The sequence below is a fragment of the Chiloscyllium plagiosum genome, unplaced genomic scaffold, assembly GCF_037043375.1.
Source record: "Chiloscyllium plagiosum isolate Xiang-an unplaced genomic scaffold, Cpla_swu_hap1 HiC_scaffold_22, whole genome shotgun sequence".
Lineage (NCBI taxonomy): Eukaryota > Metazoa > Chordata > Chondrichthyes > Orectolobiformes > Hemiscylliidae > Chiloscyllium > Chiloscyllium plagiosum.
This window is the reverse complement of record NW_028270160.1, coordinates 10040409-10062707: the sequence shown is the minus strand read 5'-3', so window position 1 is coordinate 10062707 and position 22299 is coordinate 10040409. Positions and strand designations below refer to the sequence as shown.

The following is a 22299-nucleotide window of genomic DNA, read 5'->3' as shown; positions in this document are numbered from 1 at the left end:
GATAAAGGTCCAGAGAGCTCGTCTTTCCCTCCTCTCCTCTCCATCCCATTTGCATGTGCATGTCTGCACACGCAACTCAGACATAACTATTCATCTACCTGGTGGTGTTGATCTCTATTTTAGAGCATCAGCTGCTGTCACTTTATTTGGAAATTGCTACCAGTCAGTTGATGAAACTGATGCTTTACAAGTTCATTACCTCGTAACTTGAGGTTACCCAGTTCTTGGATTCAGAAATCCAACTGGCGCAATGGGAACTGCAGTATGTTCCTCTTCACAGGGTACTTTATAGAAATTGGATGCATGGTATTAAAAATTGGCATGTTTGAATTGCTGTTTGAGTGATGTTGACAGCTCATGCAAGTTCACTGACCAGTGTTGCAGGTCAAGAGAAAAGGTTAACTGAGTTATTCATCAGTATTTAAATTTTTAATTGGGAGTTTTGTAGATGTAGTTACTAAAATTAAACTTAACCAAATATTTCTCCCCTATCCTGTTTCTCTCTACTAGGATGGATCTATGGGTGAGGTTACTGCTCAGTTGTGAACAGTTTCCTAATGTATGGATATCAGAAAGGAAATGCTTGGATTTAATGCACCCAAACTGATCAAAATAGTAACATTTCTTGTCGCCTGTGTTAAAATCTGGTGTGCACTCAACATGTTTGCACCTGGTTGAAGTTGCTGTAATCTTATTTTGCACTCTTGACTTTTAGGGTGCAGTTTTCCCCGGTAGTCTCATTAGCTCTGGGTGACCTTCACCCATACTCACGTGTGGAGTTTCTTTTGCAGGTGCAGCAGGATGTGTGGCGACTTTGTTTCATGATGCGGCCATGAACCCTGCTGAAGGTAATGTTAACAAGGTTAAAAAGTCTAACTGTAAGGTTTTCTACTATTGCTTTTGACTTAAATATGACGCAGGTACGTTGAATGTAAAACCAACTTGTACTTCTGCATATTTCAGAATTTACCAAGACCGCTTGCAATTAATTGGCTGACATTGCAGTGTGTTCCTGGCTAATTGCCTTTTTGGAACAAGAAATATGGGTGATTTTCTAGTAACATTGCATGGGTGCAATTCTTGATTTGAAAAGTGTAATGAAGCTAATTTTTTTATATACTGGAGCTATTTTCATGCCCTTTTTTCTTGCCCCTTTGCCATTATCAACCATGGCTCATTTGGTCGGATTCCTGCTTTTGTTAGGTTGTGGTTTCAAGCCAGACTTAAGATTGGAGTGCAAAAAAATCAAGACTGACCTTACAGTTAAGTACCGAGGGAATATTCATGACAGAGGTCCATCTTTTGCACAAAGTAATAAATCTAACTGTATGGCCCCTTTGGTCAGCATAAGATCTTGTAATCATTCAAAGAATTGGAGTGTTCTGACCAAGTTTTACATCCTACAACCTAACTTAATCTGTAGGAGCTTGTGTGCACAAATTGAAGCTGAGTTTTCTGTACTTCAGTGACTTGCACTTTATATGCTGGACTGGCTGTAAGTTGTTTTGGGATGTTGTGAAAGGCTCTTATTCAATCACTTAAATTGCTCCCTGAAGTTTGATTTAACCTTTTCATGGAATTAAGTATCACTGGCAAGTCAGCAAGTGTAGAGTGCGAGTACATGTAGAATGTAGGAGGCTTGGTTACTAAGTTTGCAGGTGACACCAAAATTGGTGATTTATAGTGGAGGATGAAGTTGGTTATCAAGATTACAAAGAGATCTTGATTGGGTCAGTGGGCTGAGGAGTGGCATTCTGAGTTTAGTTTGGATAAATGTGAGGTATTAAAGTTTGATAAAACAAACAAGGGCAGGACTTGTACAATTAATGGTAGGGCCCTGTGGGTTTAGGTACACAATGTGAAATATGTATTACAGGCAGACAGGGTAGTTAAAGCATTTGGCGCTGTCTGTATTGCTCTGACATTTGTAAATATCGCAGTTGAGTTGTCTTGTTCAGCTTATGCAGGACATTGCGGGCGGCACGGTGGCACAGTGGTTAGCACTGCTGCCTCGCAGCGTCAGAGACCCGGGTTCAATTCCCGCCTCAGGCGACTGACTGTGTGGAGTTTGCACGTTCTCCCCGTGTCTGCGTGGGTTTCCTCCGGGTGCTCCGGTTTCCTCCCACAGTCCAAAGATGTGCAGGTCGGGTGAATTGGCCATGCTAAATTGCCCGTAGTGTTAGGTAAGGGGTAAATGTAGGGGTATGGGTGGGTTGTGCTTCGGCGGGTCGGTGTGGACTTGTTGGGCCGAAGGGCCTGTTTCCACACTGTAAGTAATCTAATCTAATCTAAACATTGGGAGGCCTTTTCTGCAGTACTGCATGCAGTTCTAGTTGCCCTGTTATAGGAAGGATGGTATTAAAGTGTTTAGGTAAGATTTCCCTGGATGTTGGGAACGGAGGGTTTCGGGAGGTTTGGGAGGTTCTCCCTGCTCCCCAGGATTAGGAGGTTGAGATGTGACCTTTGGAGGCTTATAAAATCAAAGGGGCATAGGGAAAAGACTTTGCTATTCACCTTAAGATGGGAAGTTGAAAACTAGGGGGCATAATTAAAAGTGAGAGAAGTGCAACTTTTTAGTGGCTCATGTGGAATGAACTGTCAAGGGAAGTGATGGATACAATTAGTTATGGCGTTGGATAAATGGATGAATGCATGAATAGTCAAGATTTGGAGGGATATTGGCCAAGCTCAGGCAAGTGGCAGTAGTTTGTGAATATGGTCAGTGTGGACTAGTTGGACATGTCAGTTTCCATGCTGTATGACTGACTCTATTTCAGAGGACAGTTTTGGGCCAACCACATTGCTGTTGGTCTGGAGTCTGGTGTAGGCCATACTTTAAAGATGGCAGATTTCATTGCCGTAAGGACTTCAGTGAACAAGATTCATTTCATGGCAGTTGCTTAGTTTTTGATCTCCATTACTGAGGAACTTTCAATTGTACAATTAATTGAATTTAAACTCCATGAGTTGCTCTGCTGAGATTGCAACACTTGTCCCACAGCATTATTTTGGGCCTCTGGATTAGTCATCTTGTGACATGACTGCTACTGTTTCTGGTTCACTTACTGATAAATGGGCTACTTCAAACTTTAAATGTGGAATGTCTTCAGTTCAATACACTTTGTGCAAAACTATGACCTAAAGAGACATTGGTAATCTGTGGCAATCATCTAAATTCAGATGTTTTGGTCCACAAAACCAATTCAGATCTGTACCTCTGTCATGTGCTCACTATTTAAAACAAACTTCTGAAAAGAGGAAATTGATGTGTCCTTTTTCAGGATTTGTAACTAAAGTTTCTAGATTGAGGTCCCTTTTTTTTCTTAAGAGTTTTCAAAATCATTCAAGGGGTACCTGTGCATTGGGCTTCGTCAGGCATTAGAAGCAATAAGGTAAATTCCATTTTTCTGACTTGCCATCTAAGCTAAAAATGTGTTTTGCATCTGCATTCTACTGCCTCTTTCTTTTACTCCACTTCCTACAATTTGCAGTTGGTTTTAGGGAATCTAATATTAGTTGATGCGCTGTTTAATCTGTGCTCTCCCCTTTCCATCAGAGCAGTAGATTTTGATTCACTTGTTCCTGTGCTTTCTCCAGTTCTATTCCAAAGTGGCTCATGTGCAATGTATATCCTTCAGTCCTATCCAAAGTGATTTATTTTTTTCTTTCTGATTTAACATTGTTCTAGTTTGGCAATTCATGCCATTTAAGCATTTATTCACCAAAAATAAAACTACTTAAAAATGGGACTGAGACTTTGGTATTTTGAATTTACATTTGATTGTTAGGATAGGATTATTGAATTATTTATGCCCTCTGGTTTTCTGCAGGCAACTTGAAGTTGCAAGAGCATGTCTTGTATGACTTAATTGTATTTGCAGCATTCTGTTAGTTGAATTTTAGTTTTACATGACAGTATAGAAATTGTTGAAGTAATTGACAATTTTGTAGTGTTTTTTAACCTCCAACTCCCTTAACTTGTACTAAGCAGGTTTGTTGCCACAAAGCTATTGTATTTGTGGTTAGTTATTTTCTTCCCAGCTGTCATGGGTTAATAGATCTTGTCAAATTGCAACTTGCAGCCTAGTTGATATTCATAGGAAAGGTTTTAACTAGTTTTTAAAAATTCTATCAACTTTACTTCAATGTATTTTGAAGCTCTTGGATATTGGCATTTCTGTCTCTGCCAAGAAATTATCCTAATGGGTAGCCTTTTCTGTTTGACGATTGTAAATGTACAAAGTTAATTGCCTTTGTACAATGCAGCACAATCAAATGTGCATTCGTTCAGGAACAGAGTTAACATGGGTATCTCTGCCAATGTAGGGAGTACACGTAAAGGCTTAAGAACAAGTTAGCTGTCAGACTGAACTGTGCATGGGAATGAAATTGTAACTTTTTTTTGTGGGTGAGGCAGATGAATTGTTGTAATTTGCCTGTCTGCCAAGTTGTTTCCTTTGTAATTTTAAATGTTAAGCTGACTTAGCTAAAACTGAATGGTTCACACCAGGTCAGTAGATTAAATGAATTTTTGACTTCAGCTTGTCTCTGGCTTGCTGCTACTGTTGAGTTCAGTCTGTAAATCAGTGCTCCATCTAGAGGCAGAACATAAACTGGCACTTTGCAGTGTTGGCAGGTACATTCCACTGACCAACACTTTGTTCACCTTTAATTTTACCAAGATTTCAGCATAAGTGGCTTGCTGGATTGCAATCTTGAGTTTGTGTTCCCTTATTTGCCTGGAATGACAATATAAAAGTAAACGTTCAAGGTAATGACCAGGTGCTCAAATGAATGGAAATTGGTGTTAAGTTGCAGAAGGTTTCAGAAAGCAAGCTTTTTAAAGAAAAGATCACTTCTTAAATAGTTTAGTGTTACCTGGTGAAGGGAATGTGCAGCTGGTAAAAGCAAGATCCTTTGTGTGAAGGCACTTCAACCTCCTGGGTGCAGCTTTGGGGAAGGGCAGGTTTTTGGGATATTTTGCAACTGCTCTTGAAAATTTAGATCAAGTTGAGCTATATTTTGTTAACATTCACTACTCATCTTGAAGAAAACAACAGCCTTTTCTGCTTTAGTATGTAAACAGCACTTTGCTGTCCTAATTTCAAATGACTTGGCTGCATGCATGCTTTTGGTGTATCTGCTGATTTTTACCTTTACGTAGGTGCCTAAGTGTACATGCTAATAGGCTGATCAGCTGTGAAGGGCAAAATAATTGCTCTGCTCCAGTATCTATTCAAGTATTTGTCAGCTGAGGTAAATAAACTATGATTTAGAGGGGGCTCCCTTATTACTTTTTTTCCCCCTGAAATTTCAGTTGTGAAAATGTTCTCATTCAAGTAAATGAATTGTATTTTACTGGATGGGATCAAATTTCCTCCGGTACAAACTTCAATAGTGTCTGCAATTTAATTCTGGCCACTTCTTGGTTCTCCTTCCTAATGTTACTGGATTAAATTGTCTTTTTCTCAAATTAAAATGTCAATGCATGAGTATCTGCTATAACTGACATGTTTCACTGATTTGACTTTGAATGCTTTCTATTCTAATATTTGAGTCTTATTGTCTTGGAAGTTTGTTCTTAATGTTTCACAAACATATAGACTTGTGGAAGTTGGTATACAAGTCCAACCACTGAATGTGGCCATGGTCTTATGCACCTATGTTGTATCATTCGCAACCTTAAATGATTTGGAGTGGGAATTTTGTTTGAAAATTCTTTTGATCACTGACCCAGTTATCAGCCATTTCGGTACTTGAAACAAAAATGTGCGTAAGCTGAAGCAAAATACCTAATGTTGGCATTCAATAGCAATCTTATTATCAGGAACTGAGTGACAGCGTTGGATATTATGGTTTGAGATTCTCGTTTGTAAGAGGCAGGTGTTGTGTGTCTAGTTTGTAAGTGAACTGTACAGTCTTAAATTTATGCAACACACTTGAAACAATATTTTAAGCTGACAAACCTAAAGTGACTCCTCTCATCAATTCTAATGGGCATGCCCCAAGTCACATGTTCACAAATTCTGACGTGTTTTCAGAATTTTGTTTAGCTTTCAAAATAGTGAATTTTTTAATAAACTGGAAATTGCCTGCATTTTGAAGTATCATGCAACATGTTTAGGCCTAACACATCAGGCCTTATAAAAGAAACTATGTAGTGGTTGCTGCATTTAGCATGCTAATCGTTAAGAGCTTGTGTACATTAAGATGAATAAAGATGTGTGGTTTACTCTGAAAGATTTGAGGTAAATCATTTAAAGCCTTAGAACATCACATGGAGAGTTTCTGAAGATTAGCGTGAAACTTGGCTCAAATTTGACTGTCTTTACAGGCAAAGTCCCTCAGTTATTTTGAAAACAAATGTTTTAAGAATTTACTGAATGTGTTGTCTCTGCAAACAAAACCTCTTGATCATTCCAAAGTTTTCTTAAAAAGAGCATGAGACTTATTGCAGTTGACTGAATGTGCTTCATGTTTTGTAGACACAAGTGTAATTGGCTGTCCTTCAAGTCATTGTAACACAGCCAAGAGGGTCATGGGCAGGCATGCTCCTATCTGCAGATTGCAGGAGCCATTCAAATACTACCCAAGTAATTTAACAGAAAAGTAAATCTACCATGAACAATCATGCATACAGCTAATGTAACCACTATCATTCCCTCCTTTATGTTTCTTGGTCTCGCTCCCATTCTTCAAAAGAATTCTTTAAAAAGCAATTTCTTTTACAAACTCATGACTTAATATCTCCCTATTTGGCTTGTCAAATTTTAGTTCCATAATTGTCTAGTGTTTTAGGATTTTTATTTCCACGAAAGCAAATCTGTCATAAATTATTTTGAAAGGTATTTGCAGCTTTCAAAATACTGCAAGCTAGAATAACTATTTTAAAACAAAAAGCCCTCTTATGACTTAGTGGGGGAAACACATTGGCTTGGTAGTACAGATTATACAGCTAATCAGGAGCCTTTCCAGCTTTGATAAGTCTGAGGTGTTAATCAATTTTATGTAAGGGCAATACAAATAATAGCACTGGATCAGTTTGTAGGAACAAGATTGCAGAAAGAACACTCTGCTTTGTGCTGGAAGTCTGTCCACCAATGCTGGGCAATTCCAAGGATTGAGGTTGGTATGCCTGGAATTTCAAATTGATGAGTTGCCCTTTGGAAGAAGTACTGGTAACTAGGGAACTAAATTGCAAAGTCCATCATACATTGTGACATGTAGCAGCAGCATCTCTGCTACACATTCGTTATTAAACTTAAATTCTTAATTGTATTTTTAAAATCTGTCACTGGATAATCTACTTTTGCATTGGCCGTTGACCAGACTATGAATGGGCAAACTCATACCAGTTGAGCAAAAGAGCCTTCTGCAAATAAAGTTTGTCATTTTATAAAAGTTTTTAAGTTAGGATTTCTGCAGGGCTTTGAACTTTTGCCATGAGCATTACTGTCTTTCTCTAGCAAATCTTGCCCCATCCTTTGACGTTAATAGTTGCTGAACTTTGTATCCCCTCCATAACAGGTATAACATCTTACTGTATTTGAGATCAGCTGCTAAAGGCATAAAAAGCCAGGTTGGGTTTAAAATGTTACGTGCAGCTATAGACTTTTTACCAGTTACTGGTAGATTTTGTATCTGTATCATGCTGCTGTGTTAATTACAGAAATATTTGAACACATTTTCTTTTTTTTGATTTGTTTTCTCCTATTTTAAAATTCATTGCTTTGGATTTGTCCTCTTCTCCAAAAGAGACTGGAGTGTTTGGCATTATCCTATAGCATGTCATTAACAGCACTTCTGTTGACATTTTTAAATTTGCCCAAAGTTTGCCAACTCCTGTAGTCAATTTAAATCATTTTTAAAATTGATTTAAGCTTGACCACTACCTCCATTGTTTAAAAACTCTAGACTAGCAGCTGAATTAACTGTTTTCTCCTCTTCCTTTCCCTGGTACTGTCGTATTCCTGTTGAAATAGGAGCTTCTGTTGGCAGCTTCATCTGTTAACATTTGTAACTTGAAATGCTTGCACCAGAAGCTTTTATCTGAAGTCTAAGATGAAAATTCAAAGTGCAGTATTTTGGGTATATCAAAGTTAAGTGCAACAGTGGGGCAAATTAGAGTTTTTGATTGGATTTAAACGTGGAGAGGAGGCAAAGTGAATAAGGTAGAGTATTTGGAGCTTGGAAGTAAATGAGCAAATCTGTCATGGTACCAACAGATGAAGCCAATTTCAGGGTAGTGCATGTATTAACTCCTTAGAGGTTCGTGTGGCATGGTGGTAGTGTCCTACTTCTGGGCAGGAGACCCAGATTCAAGTTCCCACCTGCTCCACAGGTATGTATCTCCAAACTGGTTGTTTCTAAAATATCTCTCTTGTATTAACTTTTTTTAAAAACACTTTATTTAATCAACTTCTCTGCTTCTACCCAACTGATGGGAAATTATGCTTACAGTTGAGGCTGAGGACTGCCAAGTATGGCTTGTTCATGTACTTTCAGAATTCAAATTATGATTTGTGCTAGACCAGTAAAGCATTTTTGGTTAGCTAAGCTATTGAAGGATGTTGGTAAAGGCATGAATTTTATCATAGGTCAGACAAGATTTTATTAAACTAAATAGGTTGAAGGAACTAAATTACTTATGCTCCTTCATTTCTAATTTGAATTTTTATCGTACATTGCTTTTGCACACCAACGGTTTTGGCTAAAAGTAATAAACTACACTAATCTGAAAAAAGATGAGAAACTTTGCATTTGGAAACCAAAGAAATTGTTCAGTTTTTGAGCTGGCTGGTGGGTAGGGGAAAGAAATTGCTGAAATGTGTTTCACTAACTTGTTTTCCATTTTCTCCCTTTGTTTTAATGTTCTGCTTTTGTTGCTCTAACCCATCTCTCTTTGACATGGCCTGCACATGACCTGGGATGCCATGGAAACCCTGTCTCCACTCCCATTGTCTTCAAACTGGAACCTTTATACATAAACCTGTTGAACTGCGTAGTGGTGAAGCAAAGGATGCAAATGTACAACTCTCCCTACAAACGAGTCTTGGACTGCATGAGGACAGTGTGGAAAACTGAAGGGGCTGGAGCATTCTATCGGAGCTACACCACCCAACTGACTATGAACATCCCCTTCCAAGCTGTTCATTTCATGACTTATGAGTTCCTGCAGGAGAAATTGAACCCGCACAGACAATACAACCCCTCCTCACATGTTCTCTCTGGGGCTATGGCCGGGGCTGTCTCAGCAGCGGTAACAACACCACTGGACGTTTGCAAAACACTACTAAACACGCAGGAATCCCTGGCTCTAAACTCCCTCAACATCAGTGGACATCTTTCTGGCATGGCAAATGCCTTCAGGACGGTTTACCGGCTGGGTGGTATCCCAGCATATTTTAAGGGAGTTCAGGCCAGAGTTATCTATCAGATGCCATCCACAGCTATTGCCTGGTCTGTGTATGAGTTCTTCAAGTACTTCATTAGCAAACACCACCGTGAGAGGAGGTCAACTTACTGAAATTCAATAAGCCAGCACTGATGCCATAGAAACTTATTTGAACTGCAATACTCCTATATTTCCGTTGCATCCTTTTTTAATAGAATCTGGTAGTAGTTCTGATCCACTCTGCACTCAGTTGAATAAAATTATCACCATGTCTCCTGACTACATTAGGTCAAACCAAAGTTTGTGTATTTACTGTAACATCTAAAATGACAGGTAGACTTGGCCGTTGTCGACAAGGAAAACGCACAGGTATTTGCTGGCACAACATGTGTTGGGCACTTTTGGAAGCCTAACCTTTGTTTTAAGATTTTTCCTTTTGGATACTTTTTTTCCTCCCCATTCTCTTCAGTTTGCTGGGCTGGTTTAAATGTTTTTAAAAAGCACATACAGGTTTACATGTTTAGCAAAAGTGTCAGCTATTGCATTAATGTATGTGTACTGTATCATCAGTAGTTGAGAATACTTAAACCACTGCCAAGGTAGGCATCAAATTGCTTCGCACAGAAGGCAAATACTGTTTGATTTTAAAACTGTATTTCTCTGCACCCTTTGTATTGCATCAAGCTTTTTCATGCCTACATTTGCATCAGCAATGTACTTAAAGAACTGAATTGTAGCCCTTTATATTCACTGGAATATTATTCTGGAATTATTTTATCCAGCTAAGTTCTTTGATGTAGAAAAAAGGGTTTTCACAAGGAAGATGATTAAACAAAAAGACAAGAAATCTTGTGTTGTCATTTCTTGATCGGTTTTGAAATTCTTTTCTCTTTTAGTTGGGACACAGGTTTTTAGAGTTACCATTTTGGTTTTTGTATGCTCAGCCATCGAATACAGTGAACATTTCTGAATGCTTTGATGATTGACAGCCATGAGATATGGCTTAATGGAGTTCCCTGCATTAATCCTGCAGAACAGATTTAAAATGTTCACCTGTTTAGTTGGATTTTCTGATATGCAGTGATTTAGCCATACAAGATCCAGTGCTGAGATTGACTTTTTGACCTCTGCACCATAAATCCTGAAGCTAACCACACTGTAGGTTTTTAATTTTTATTCAACAGATGCTATTCACTTTTTCAAATGAAACCCAGAAGAAGAACCACCGTGATCATACTTCTTTTGAAAAATCTCAAGATTTCATTGAGTTGGAGCCATATGGAGTTTTCAAAATCTCAACCTGTTGAATGAATTTGGATGAGTTGATACAACATTGTATTCCAATTGGAGCCATTTACTTAGGTTTCAATCATATCTGGTCTTGACTAATTTTAAGATTTGCGGCTAGGGGTTTGGCACGGTGAAAGTGGTAAACCTGGGACATGGAAAGCTACCTTTACTCCAGTCATATCTGCATTATTGATTTCATTATTGGGTAGCTGAATCTGTTTTAAAATTCTTAATTGTTACACCTCCCTAGAAAATCATGCTAGAAATTGAGTCCAGTTTCCTAGAGTCACCACCTTTTTTTAACCCCCCCCCCCCCCAAAAAAGCAATTCCCCTATTTCTGTTTTGATCCAAATTTACAGCATGGACCAGGTTTCTGTACTTGACAAATGGCTTTATTACAAGAAATGATTATGTATAGGTAAACGACTATAAGCAATTAGTATATAATGCCACCAATATGACACATGCACAGCACAAACACTGAAGGTAAGGAAAACTTGATAGGAATGGAGGGGAAAGGTTGGGAAGGCAGTTAGTGGTTCCTGAGATCATTGCTGGTCAGAACACTGTTCTGTCCTTCTGTAGAGGCTGTAAGCCAGCTTAGTGACTATATGGGGTGAAAAATGGTTTTCGTCCATTTGAAATGGCTCCTCTGGCAATTTTGGGTGTTTTTTTTGGTATCGTAGTCATAGCCCCAAGATGTCCTATCTGTTAACCAGTTTCACAGTTGGCAGGTAGAAGGCCTTTATCATTGGTAACTGGTCACAAGTCCACAGGCCAGTCAGTTACTTGTGCCAACCATCTGAACACAACCCTTCAGCTCTAGATTGGCTGCAGTAAAGCTTTAATGATTGCTTGGAAAAGCAATTGTGTAAGTAATTGGACACATTGAGCACTACTTGCTTTTAAAAGTAATCCTTTATTTTCTATAAGCTATTTTTCCATTTCAGTCATTTAAAAATAACGACTTGCTTTACTGTTGTAAACAGGGAAACCATCTATCTGCTCTGGTTTTTCCTGCTGGGGAACTCTAGCTTCCAATCTGTGTGGTTGACTTGATGTCAATGAAGTGCTCTAACAGGCTGAACAGCTATAACTAGTGAAAGCCCACCATCACTTTAACTTATTTTGGTAGTGTTTGAGCCAATCAAATCTTGAAATTATTTTAATTTTGCACCTTGAACTCTGTATATCCTTAAGTAAATTGTGCAAGGGCTAGACTTGGGATGTTGAGTTTTAGCAAGGGGCTTGAAGCCTCCAGCTTATTGATATCTGAATGCTGTCTTATTTAGGTGGCATTAATGTACACAAAGTTGAGGGTTTGAGGCATGCAAAATTTTTCAATGAAAGGCAGGAATCCGCAGACTAAACTGAGTGCATAGACTTTGTATTATTTTTGATCCTTAAGGCTTAATGGAACACTGCAATTGAAACTCTATACTAAAATACAAGCAGAGATATGGGTAGATCATTCAACCCCTCGAGACTGCTCTGCTCTGTTAGTACATTAATGACTAGTTTCTACTGCCCTCTTGATACTGTTTGCCTGACAATCCCAGAGTTCAATACAGCAAAGACCATTGATTTTCAAAAGGCTTTTAAACAATGTATTTGCCACCTAGGATACCAACATCTCCCTGTTGTGCATTCCTTGAACATAACTAGCTTTTCTGCAAGCGGTGTTGTCATTCTTGGCCTTTTGTGTATTGAGTTGATCATTCAATGTCTTAGAAAACCTGATGGAAAGGATCACTATCAGTGATTTTTTTAAGATTAAATTTGTTTGAATATAAATGTTCAAGGTGACACAGGTGATTTGTCATGGCGTTAGATTATGGACCCTCCTGGATGGAAGTGTAATGCAGGACAGACACAGCTATTGTCATTGTTTACAGTTTGAGTAACTGGGTCAGTTTGAGTTGGGCCCTGAAATGCAATTGTTGTGACTGCATAAGACAGCAGTTTCTTAGATGTTTTATACCAGAAGGTTAGGACCTTTTTATTAAGGTGTGGTCAGGGAAAGCGTATGACTGCTAGTGATGCAGGTAAGGGGATTCAGCCAGAAATGAAGGAGCAACAAACTTTTTCTAGTTGTTCGACAAATTTGAAGTTCTTTTGTATTGTTTTAATGAGAACAATTACCAGGGCAATGGAACTGAGGAAGTAGAGCAGATGTGACTAGCATTGCCACCAGGAAACCCAGATGTCTGAACACTCCTGCTGTAGAGAGCACTGTAACAACCTTCCAACCATTTTACTGTTGTCCTTACTCTCACTATGTTCCTTCACGTTCCCCAACACGTGGCAGGATTGGTTTCTCATGCTGCCAGCAAACTTGTCCATCTGCAGTTCATTCATTTCATCCAAACCAGCTGAAAACTGCCTGGAATCTGGGTGCTCACACAGTACATCTTGGAGCATCACTTGTCTTGCCATCCTCTTCCTGTTCAATTGTAACTTTCATTTTAGATATTTTATAGATTTTTGTCTGGCTTATTACCGGAGCCAAATACACCAGGTAGGAGTTGACCGGAGTTGTTTAGGAGGAGAGCGAGCAAGGAAGACAATAGAGCAGCTATGGCAGCAGTTTCTGGGGGTAATTTGGGAGGCATAGCAGAAAACCAAGAGGAGCAACATTCTCAAGGAAAGAGGGCTTGACCATAGCTGACTAAAAATCAAGGACAAGATAAAAGCAGGATGAATGGCAAGCCTTTTAAATAAACTAGAGGACAACTAATAAAAGCAGTGTGAGGAGGTTGCGATGTCAGAGTAAGCTAGCTAATATTTTTTAAAATTGCAGAGGCTTTTTTAGATTACATATGGTAAGAGAGGCAAGGGTGGACTTTAGACTGCTGGAAAAATGAGTCTGCAGAGGTAGTGATTGGGATCTAAAAATAACAGAACTGAATAGCTACTTTGCATCACTGTTCACAGTGGAAGATACTATAGGCATACCAGAACTTTGAGAGAATGAGTGCAGTGGACATTGCAGAAAACACCAGTCAGGGAATACTCCAGAGGACTGGAAAATGAATAATGCAATGCTTCTGACTAAGAAGGGAGACAAATGATAGGCTGGTTATCCTGAGTGCTCATTGGTAAAATTTTAGAATCTCTTGATGTGATTGTGGGCTGAGTCAGCACAGGTTTGTCAATGGGAGGTAATATCTGACTAACCTTCAAATTCCTAAAAGCAGTAACGAGCATGTTACAGACTAAGGAGGGCTACTGGATGTGATCCATTGCACTTTCAGAAGCACTTGAACACTGTGCAACACGAGTTTGCTAAATAAGACAAACTCATGGTGTGAGAGGCAAGTTACTGGCATGGTTAGAGGATTAGCTGGGTGGGAGAAGGCAGAGTGGAAATTCAAGGTTATTCTACAGGATGGCATCTGGTGAATAGTGAAGACCTGCAGTGGTCAGTGTTGGGACCACAATTATACTAGCATTTATACATTAATGATCTGGATGAAGGAACTGATGGCATTATTGCAACATATGCAGGTGACACAAAGATAGGTGGAAGGGTAGGTACTGTTGAGGAAATGAGACTACCGGGGAATGGATGAACTCGGAGAATAAAGAAATGGCTGATGGGATGCAATGTGGCTGTGAGCCTAATACTCTGGTAGGAAGAATAGAGGTGTAGACTATTTTCTACATGGGGAAAATTCAGAAATCTGAAACACAAAGGGACGTTGGAATCCTACTTCAGATTCTCAAGGTTAACATGCAAATTCATTTGGCAGCTAGGAAGGCAAACACAATGTTAGTGTTCATTTTGAAAGGGCTAAGTACAAGAGCATGATATATTGCTGGTTAAGTCTGGAGATACTGCATTTGGAATATTAAGCAATTTTGGGCCCCATATCTAAGGAAAGATATGTTGGCTTTGTGGATTCAAAGGGGTTTTAAAAGAATGATCGCTGGGTTGAAAGACTTGTATGAGCAGGGTTCAGTACTCTAGGTTCATGGACATTTTTAGTGGAGGGGGGCTCATGAATCTGAAACTTTCAGAATACTGAGGCCTTGATAAAGTGGAGCATGGAGATCATATTTCCATGACTAGCAGAGAAAAGGACCCAAGGGCACAGACTCCAGAGTGTAGGACCACCCTTTAGAACTGGGATGAGGAATTTTTTCAGCCAGAGGGTGTTGAATCTGTGGAACTCATTGTTGCCGAAGGCCATGGAAACCAAGTCTTTGGGTGTATTTAAGGCAGTTATGCACTTGTTTGGTATAGGGATCAAGAATTATAGGGAGAAGGCAGGAGGATGGGGTTGAGAAACATTTTGGCCATGATTGAAAGGCAGAGTGGACTGTCTATCAGAAATAGCCATTTTACCCATCTGTTATGGTGTTGAGGGCAGATAGGATCACTGAATAAGTATGTGGCTCAAAGAAGTGTTTTGATTCATGGAAAATTCGTATCAGTATTAGGAAGTGGGGGGCTATATTGTTGGGATGATCTGCACCTGCATTGGGACCCATGTTTTCTCAAACTATAACTAGGGAAGTAGAGTTTTAACTAAACAATAGGTGAGGGAAGCTAAAGTAAATTATGAACTCATGGTCCAGGCTACTCTTAGAAAGATAAGAGCATTTAATTTTGTTTTATTATTCATAGCATGTGTTACAAAGTAAATTGCATGTTTTGAAGTAAATGATCAGTTGGCCATTACGGAGATATGGCTACAAGATGACAACAATTGCCTCTTAAATATTGAGGCATATGATATTTTAGAAGCTAAGTGGAGATGTAGTACTGTTAATCACAGATGGTATTGCTGCAACAGTTGTAAGTGATCTTGTGCAGGAAATAAGGGTGTTGAATGTTTAATGAAAGTAACTGGTAGGGTGGGCCTACAGATCCACTGTCAATGCATGATGAGATATAGGAAAAAATTCTGCACTAATGATAGGGCAGTAAATAATGGGTAATTTTTAATAATGGGAGAAATTGGGTTTGTAATGGTATCCCAGAATAGGGTTCATAGACTGCCTAAGAGAATTTCTTAGTGGCATATTGTGGAATCAACTATTCAACACTATGCAATACTAGAACATTAGTAATGTAACTGGCTTAATGACCTCCAATTAAAGGCATCCCCAAATAGCAGTACCTGTGATATTTGAATTTTACATCCAGTTGAAAGGGAAAAGAATGAACCTAAGCTTAGTATTTTAGACTACTTTAAAGAGGATCATGCGGATGTGAAAGCTGAGCTAACTGAAGTCAAGTGAAATCAAATACTAGGAATAGATCATTTGAGAAGCAGTGGCAGATATTTAAAGGGGAATCTTAATGCTTGGGATGTATGTATAATGTGTATAAAGCATTAGCCGTCTGGACAGTGCAGTTGAGGAACTGATATGCAAACTTTATTATCTATGAAATGAACAAATTTTACTTCACAATAGTGGATGTGAACAGTATTCCAGAAATAACTAAATTGTGGAAGGAAGTAAGGAACTTGGTGAAATTACTTTCATGAGAAAAGTAGTACTGAGCTAGCTGGTGGAGATTTAGAATGAGAAATCTCTGGGATCTGAGATTTCATCTAAGGGTCTCTGAAGTGGGGACTGAGGTAGTAGATGTGTTAGTATTAATTAATAAAACCTCTGAACAAGTTGTTTAGAACATATCTATAGTTGCACACTTAAAATCTTGAATTGGGAGGAGTCAGCATGGTTTTGTGAAAGGAAAATCAGTTATTTGAAGGAGTGTAGTGTTCATAAAAGATGTATAGATGTGAAGTGCTTTTGGAAATCCAAGTAGCATAAGTGTATTATTGCATAAAGTACACATCATGGTCTATGGGGTAACATATGGGCATGAATGGAAGACAAGCTGGCTGGTAGAAAGCGATAAATTGGTCTTTCTCTGATTGGCAGGGTGAGTGGAATCTGAGGGATCTGTGCATGAGCCTAGGCATTTCAAAATGTATAAGAGGTAAAGTTGCCATAGTCCGATCAAACCACACAGTTGCTCTCAATGGACAAAGAAATGACTGGCTTAACATGAGGCTCAGGCAGGAGGAGAGATTAGGGAGGGGAGTCCTTCATAGTAACCTCCATGTGGGAGTTGAACCCCCACGGTTGACATCTCACAGCCTTCCTTAGTAATTGTGTAATAGTCTTGCAAATTCCTTTTGCTTCTCCTAGGCTATCACTGATTAAACACTCTTGATTTACCTTAAACTGTAGGGAATCAAATCTAAATGATCTCAATTCCTCACTCCCACTAATTTCTAAAACATTTTAAGAACCTGGATTTTCATACTTCCTTGACTCAATTACATTAAATTCAAGACTTGGACCTATTCCTGAACTCTTTTTTTTCAGTCTTTGTCCTACTCTTTTCCCCCACCCAGATGGTGAGAGTTTAATGGGATGTTAATCAGTTCTTGTTCTGAGGGCTGTTGTGGTAGTGTCCCTCACCCAAGCCTGGAGACCTGAGTTTAAGTCCCACTTGCACCAGAGTTGTGCAATAGGATCTCAGAACAGGTTGATAAGAAAAATAGGTTAAATAAATTAATAAAGCAAACTCAGCTTTCCTGTTGTGGAACAGTGGTAGTGTTCCTACCCTTGGAAGGAAGCAAAAGAAAAATCAGCTCTTGTTCCAAGGGCTTTTGTGGTGCAATGGTGGTCTCTATCTCTGAACTGGGAGACTCTGGTTTAAGTTCCACCTTGTCCAGAAGTGTGTACAGTAATAGCACTTTTGAACAAGCTGATTAGGAGAACAGATCTGATTGATCTTTCAGGCCCAGAAGCAGGGATACTGCCAAGAATAAAGTCCTTACATTCTGAATCAACCTGCTTGGACATATTATTACATACCTTCAGCTGGTATCAGTTATGGTTCCTGCTTTCTCCATACCTTAGTAACTCTAATGAAGCGCTGCTGCCCAGTTTGTAATGCCCTACCTGCCAGATTAAAGACTTGCATTTTTAATATTTTACTGAGGAATAAATAGATTTTTTTAATATTACAAGTCCAAAACAATGCAATTCAAAACAGTACAAAAAACCCAAATAATAATAAAATCCCCAACCCTCCCTCATGTACAACTGTATAAATATATATAGATAAAAAATATAAAATTTAAACAAAAACCTAAACTAGCAATTTAACTTGGTAAATAAATAAATAACCAACAACAAACAAATAAATAGTAATAACTCAGCCCAGCCACACAAAACGCTCATATGTTCGCAGTTCTTCCTCCTCTGTGCTTCACGAGTCCAACAGTCAATCGTTACGGCTATATAAAAGTCCTTGTTAGTGTGGCAGATAAATCTGTAAAAAGGTATTGCAAAAAGGGCTGCCATGTCTTGTAAAAATTCTCACTTTTATGGTGTACCATATTTGTCTGAAAATCCAGAGGAATATGCTCCATAACTATCTTCTGCCAACCCCTCAAGCCTGGGTTTTTTTCGGATATCCAACCTAGCAAGATATTCTTTCTTGCACAGAACGTGAGACTATTGAAAAGTTTTTTTTCTTATGCATGTCTGCAGGAAATACAGTGGGTAGGCCCAAAAGGAGAGAGAGAGAGAGAGAGAGAGAGGGTCCTTCTCCATCCTTACACCCAAAACCCTGTCCATTGCGCCCGTCACAGCTCAAAAATGTTTGAAGCCTATTGCAAGACCAAAGAAAATGGGTAAGAGTGCCCGTGCAGATCTAGCACTTGGGACGTGCTGAAGATACCCCTGGTTTAAATTCTGACAAACTGTCTGGAGCCGAGAAGATTTGCATTTTGAGATGCCACAAATGCTTTAAAGTTATTGTCTTAACGTGATAGATATGGCCTCTGCATTAGCAAGGTCCCACGACAGCCATGTGCGAATGACCCGATCTTACTAATTTTGGTTCAGAATAAATAGTAGGATGATGTGATATAGTGATCTCTGCTAATGATCTTTGAAACAGTGTAATGAGTTGTGATTTTTAACTTCATCCAAAAGATGGCACTCCCTCCCTGGGAAGCAGATGTAGCCATCAGACAGGAGATGGCGCTTACATATCAGATATCTTTCAGTTGTGACATGGGTGGCGGTAATGAGAGCAGCCTTAAGAATGTATGTAAGGTTGTTGAAGAAACAAAGCTCGGCAGCTATTTGTCGGGTGTTGGGAAAGGTGAAACTCTAAGCCAGCTGGCTAGCCTGATGAAGAATGATTTCAAAAGGAATATTTTTGTGTTCAATGCTGCAAGCAAAGAGCTTTAAACCATGTTTAGAGGCATTTGGCCTTGTTGTCGAGTGCATGACTTTCAACTTGTTTGATCCCTATTGACAGCAACGTGTTGTTTGGTCTCTGATATACAGGTGCATGTGTGAACTCTGGCCTCAGTCCAAAAAAAAATTAGGGGGTGAATACTGCTCATTATTAACCATTGACAGCTCCACCAATACAGGGAATACAGCAAACACTCTGGAAAACGTTTTACTCCATGTGTGCACTTTGATTTAAATTTGTTTTGCTTATTCCTTTGTAGCTTGTATCACAGTCCATGTGAAGTTAATGTGCATTTCATGTTTTACTTCTCAGGAACATTGTAGATCCTTTTGCTGACAGTGTATCATATGCAAATAATATAGCTGTTCCTACACATAAATGTAGCATCCCTTACATAGAAGTTATGTAAATTGCTGTCAGGTTGCAGATGTCATATTAGCCACCCATTGTACAAACCACTTTATTTTCGTTTATCAGTATTGAGAACTCAGAATTGCTCAATTCAGCCAGTATTATCTTCCATGTCAATTATCCTAATCCCACATTCTTCAAATGAATCATGCCATGTTGAATTGTCTTGTTGGTGTATACTGTTTCCTCCTCCCCAACCACCACCACCACTGAAACCAATTTGTTTTTATGTACCCCACTGTTTCAGAATTTTTAAAACTTCTGCCAAGTAACTCCTGCTTAATCTCTAGATAAAAGCAAAATGCAGTACTGATGGAGAGAAATTAGGTCAATATTGCAAATTGTGAATTGAAAGATGTAATTAAGGACAGGGAAAAGTGGAAGGTAGTGCAAGAACAAAAAGGGAGACCGAGATTAAATGACACCAGATGATGAACAGGATGTTAATAGGGAAACAGTAAAGAAGTTAAAAACAAAAGTCTCAAAGTAGTGCTAATGGTAATTATAGGAATCATTCCTGTTTTGCTTGGAAGAAACTGTAGATAACAAGTTCAGTTCCTACTTCTGTTAAACTGTCAAATTGTAAATGTCTTAATTGGAAGATGATATGCTAGCCTGCAAGATTCTGTTAAGCTGCTGCTTAAGCTAGGAGATAGGACAGTTAGATGGGAGTAGGGTGAAGAATTAAAATAACACAAACTAAGTTGTATCCCTTTGGTCCACAGACATGTTCCACCAATTTGCATGTAGCCTACCTAGGCTAGAGGAGATGAATGTAGTGTACTAAATCAAAATATGTAGAAGTAAATTTTTCTTTCAGCTGGAAAGGAGTAATTAGGGATCATGAATACTGGAAACAGAAGTTCAAAAGTGTAACTTGTGAATTTCTGGTGTTTTCATGAGCTGGTGCTATACAATGGTGATGGAAGAATGGACTAGGATGTCTGCGAGGAGATCTTTTAAGATTTGTAGGGGAAGGAAGCGATCTTTGAACTGCTCTGGTCTAATTAGAAGAGTAATACCTTTTCAGTTTCATTTCAAAGTTACATCTTCTCATTCTAGGTGCCATCCCAATAAGAGGGGCATAGTGAATCTGTGGTACCTCAGTTGTTTCATACAGTCTTAAAACTGTGTATGCAGTCTTCAATTTGGCCTGAAGATTTTGTAGATTTTCCATTAGGTCTCAGTTTTTATACTTTATGCCTCTTACTATTAAATATGATATTTTCTTATATTGAAGTTAATATATTAGACTCAACGCAACTTGGTTTCTCTCTCCATGCCTGTGGAGTTTGTCCAACATTCTACTTGTTTCTAATATTCAAATAGATTTTTCTCAGTCTTATGTTCTTGAGGTGTTGCTTTAAAGAATTTAATGTCTTGTGAACTTGTGCTACTCTTCAATAAAGGAGAAAGTGAGGGCTGGAGATCAGAGCTGAAAATGTGTTGCTGGAAAAGCGCAGCAGGTCAGGCAGCATCCAAGCAACAGGAGAATCGATGTTTCGGGCATAAGCCCTTCTTCAGGAAAGGGCTTATGCCCGAAACGTCGATTCTACTGTTCCTTGGATGCTGCCTGACCTGCTGTGCTTTTCCAGCAACACATTTTCAGCTCTACTCTTCAATATAATTGAAATCCACAATCCTTGATAAAATCAATGAGCAAATCCCAAAATTGAATTCCACTGCCACTTTTTTCATCCAGTTTCACAATCTAAACAAGCCCCTACCCAGATGGGGCATTAACCAGAAGGCAGGTCAGCCACCTGATAGATATATGTCCATGGCACTAATTTGTGCCTAAATGGGGTGCTGTGCTTCCTCCATGGGAATAGTAGCTATAGTTCTAGTTTGGATGGTTGGATGCCACTAATTCTCCTCTTTCATGTTGTGTCTAGGGCCTGACTATCAGTGGTGGAGAATAGATTTCTGGTGACTTTAAACAGAGGAGGTGCTTCCCTTACACCTAGTGATAGGTGATGTTTACTGCATACTAGCAATAGGTACAGTTTACATTAACTTGCTGGGTATATTACTAGAGAGCCTATGGCAGCTGCATAGAACCTTTTGTGTGGGAAGAGTTGAGCTCTTCAATGGTACCCAAATAGTGACATCAGAAAGTAACTTCAGCATTAACTCTTGTGTAGGAGTTGGGAGGTCATGTTGTGGCTGTACAGGATACTGGTTAGGCCACTTTTTGGAATACTGCGTGCAATTCTGGTCTCCCTCCTATAGGAAGGATGTTGTGAAACTTGAAAGGGTTCAGAAAAGATTTACAAGGATGTTGCCAGGGTTGGAGGATTTGAGCTATAAGGAGAGGCTGAATAGGCTGGGGCTATTTTCTCTGGAACCTGAGGGGTGACTTTTTATAGACTTTTATAAAATTGACAGGAGTATGGATAGCATTAAGTCTTTTCCCCAGCGTGGGGGAAATCCAGAACTAGAGGGTAAAGATTTAAGGTGGGGGGGAAGATTCAAAAAGGGACCTAAGGGGAAACTTGTTCACGGAGGGTGGTGTGTGGAATGAATTACCACAGAGGTGATAGAGGCTTGTACAATTACAGCATTTAAAAGGCATCTGGATGGATATACGAATAGGAAAGGTTTAGAGGTATATGGGCTAAATGCTGGCAAATGGAACGAGTTGGACCGAAGGATCTGTTTCAGTGCTGTACATCAGTGACTCTAATTGGCTGCAGTGTACTCTGCGATAAGTGGTCATTGACCGACATCATTTAAATGTGAGTCTGTCAAATTATTGATTGCGGTGAACTAAAACAGTTGCAGAACTGTACCCTGTGGGACATTGCTAGTTCCATCCAGCAATAGAAGGAGCCTTTACGTTCTCCCATTTTCCCCTCCCATTTGACTTATTTAGTCTAACTTGCTACCTCTCCACTAGTTGCATATCCCTTGATTATCTTCACTATTCTACATGACCAGCTCTGATCGAACTGAATGGAG

General features: G+C 39.2%; 1 protein-coding gene across 2 annotated transcripts in view; it reads left to right on the top strand.

Moving 5' to 3' along the window:
- Window positions 1–22299, top strand: part of LOC122561326 (mitoferrin-1) — a 155956-nt gene that overhangs the window by 35018 nt on the left and 98639 nt on the right. Inside the window, exons 3-4 of one of the 2 annotated variants that reach the window (XM_087998734.1) lie at window positions 792–848; window positions 9006–10241. In XM_087998734.1, coding sequence (XP_087854860.1) covers window positions 792–848; window positions 9006–9526 — 578 coding nt within the window. In that variant the 3' untranslated portion in view covers window positions 9527–10241. Of the gene's footprint in view, window positions 1–791; window positions 849–9005; window positions 10242–22299 lie in introns of those variants that run through there. The other variant, XM_087998735.1, reaches the window with a different exon arrangement.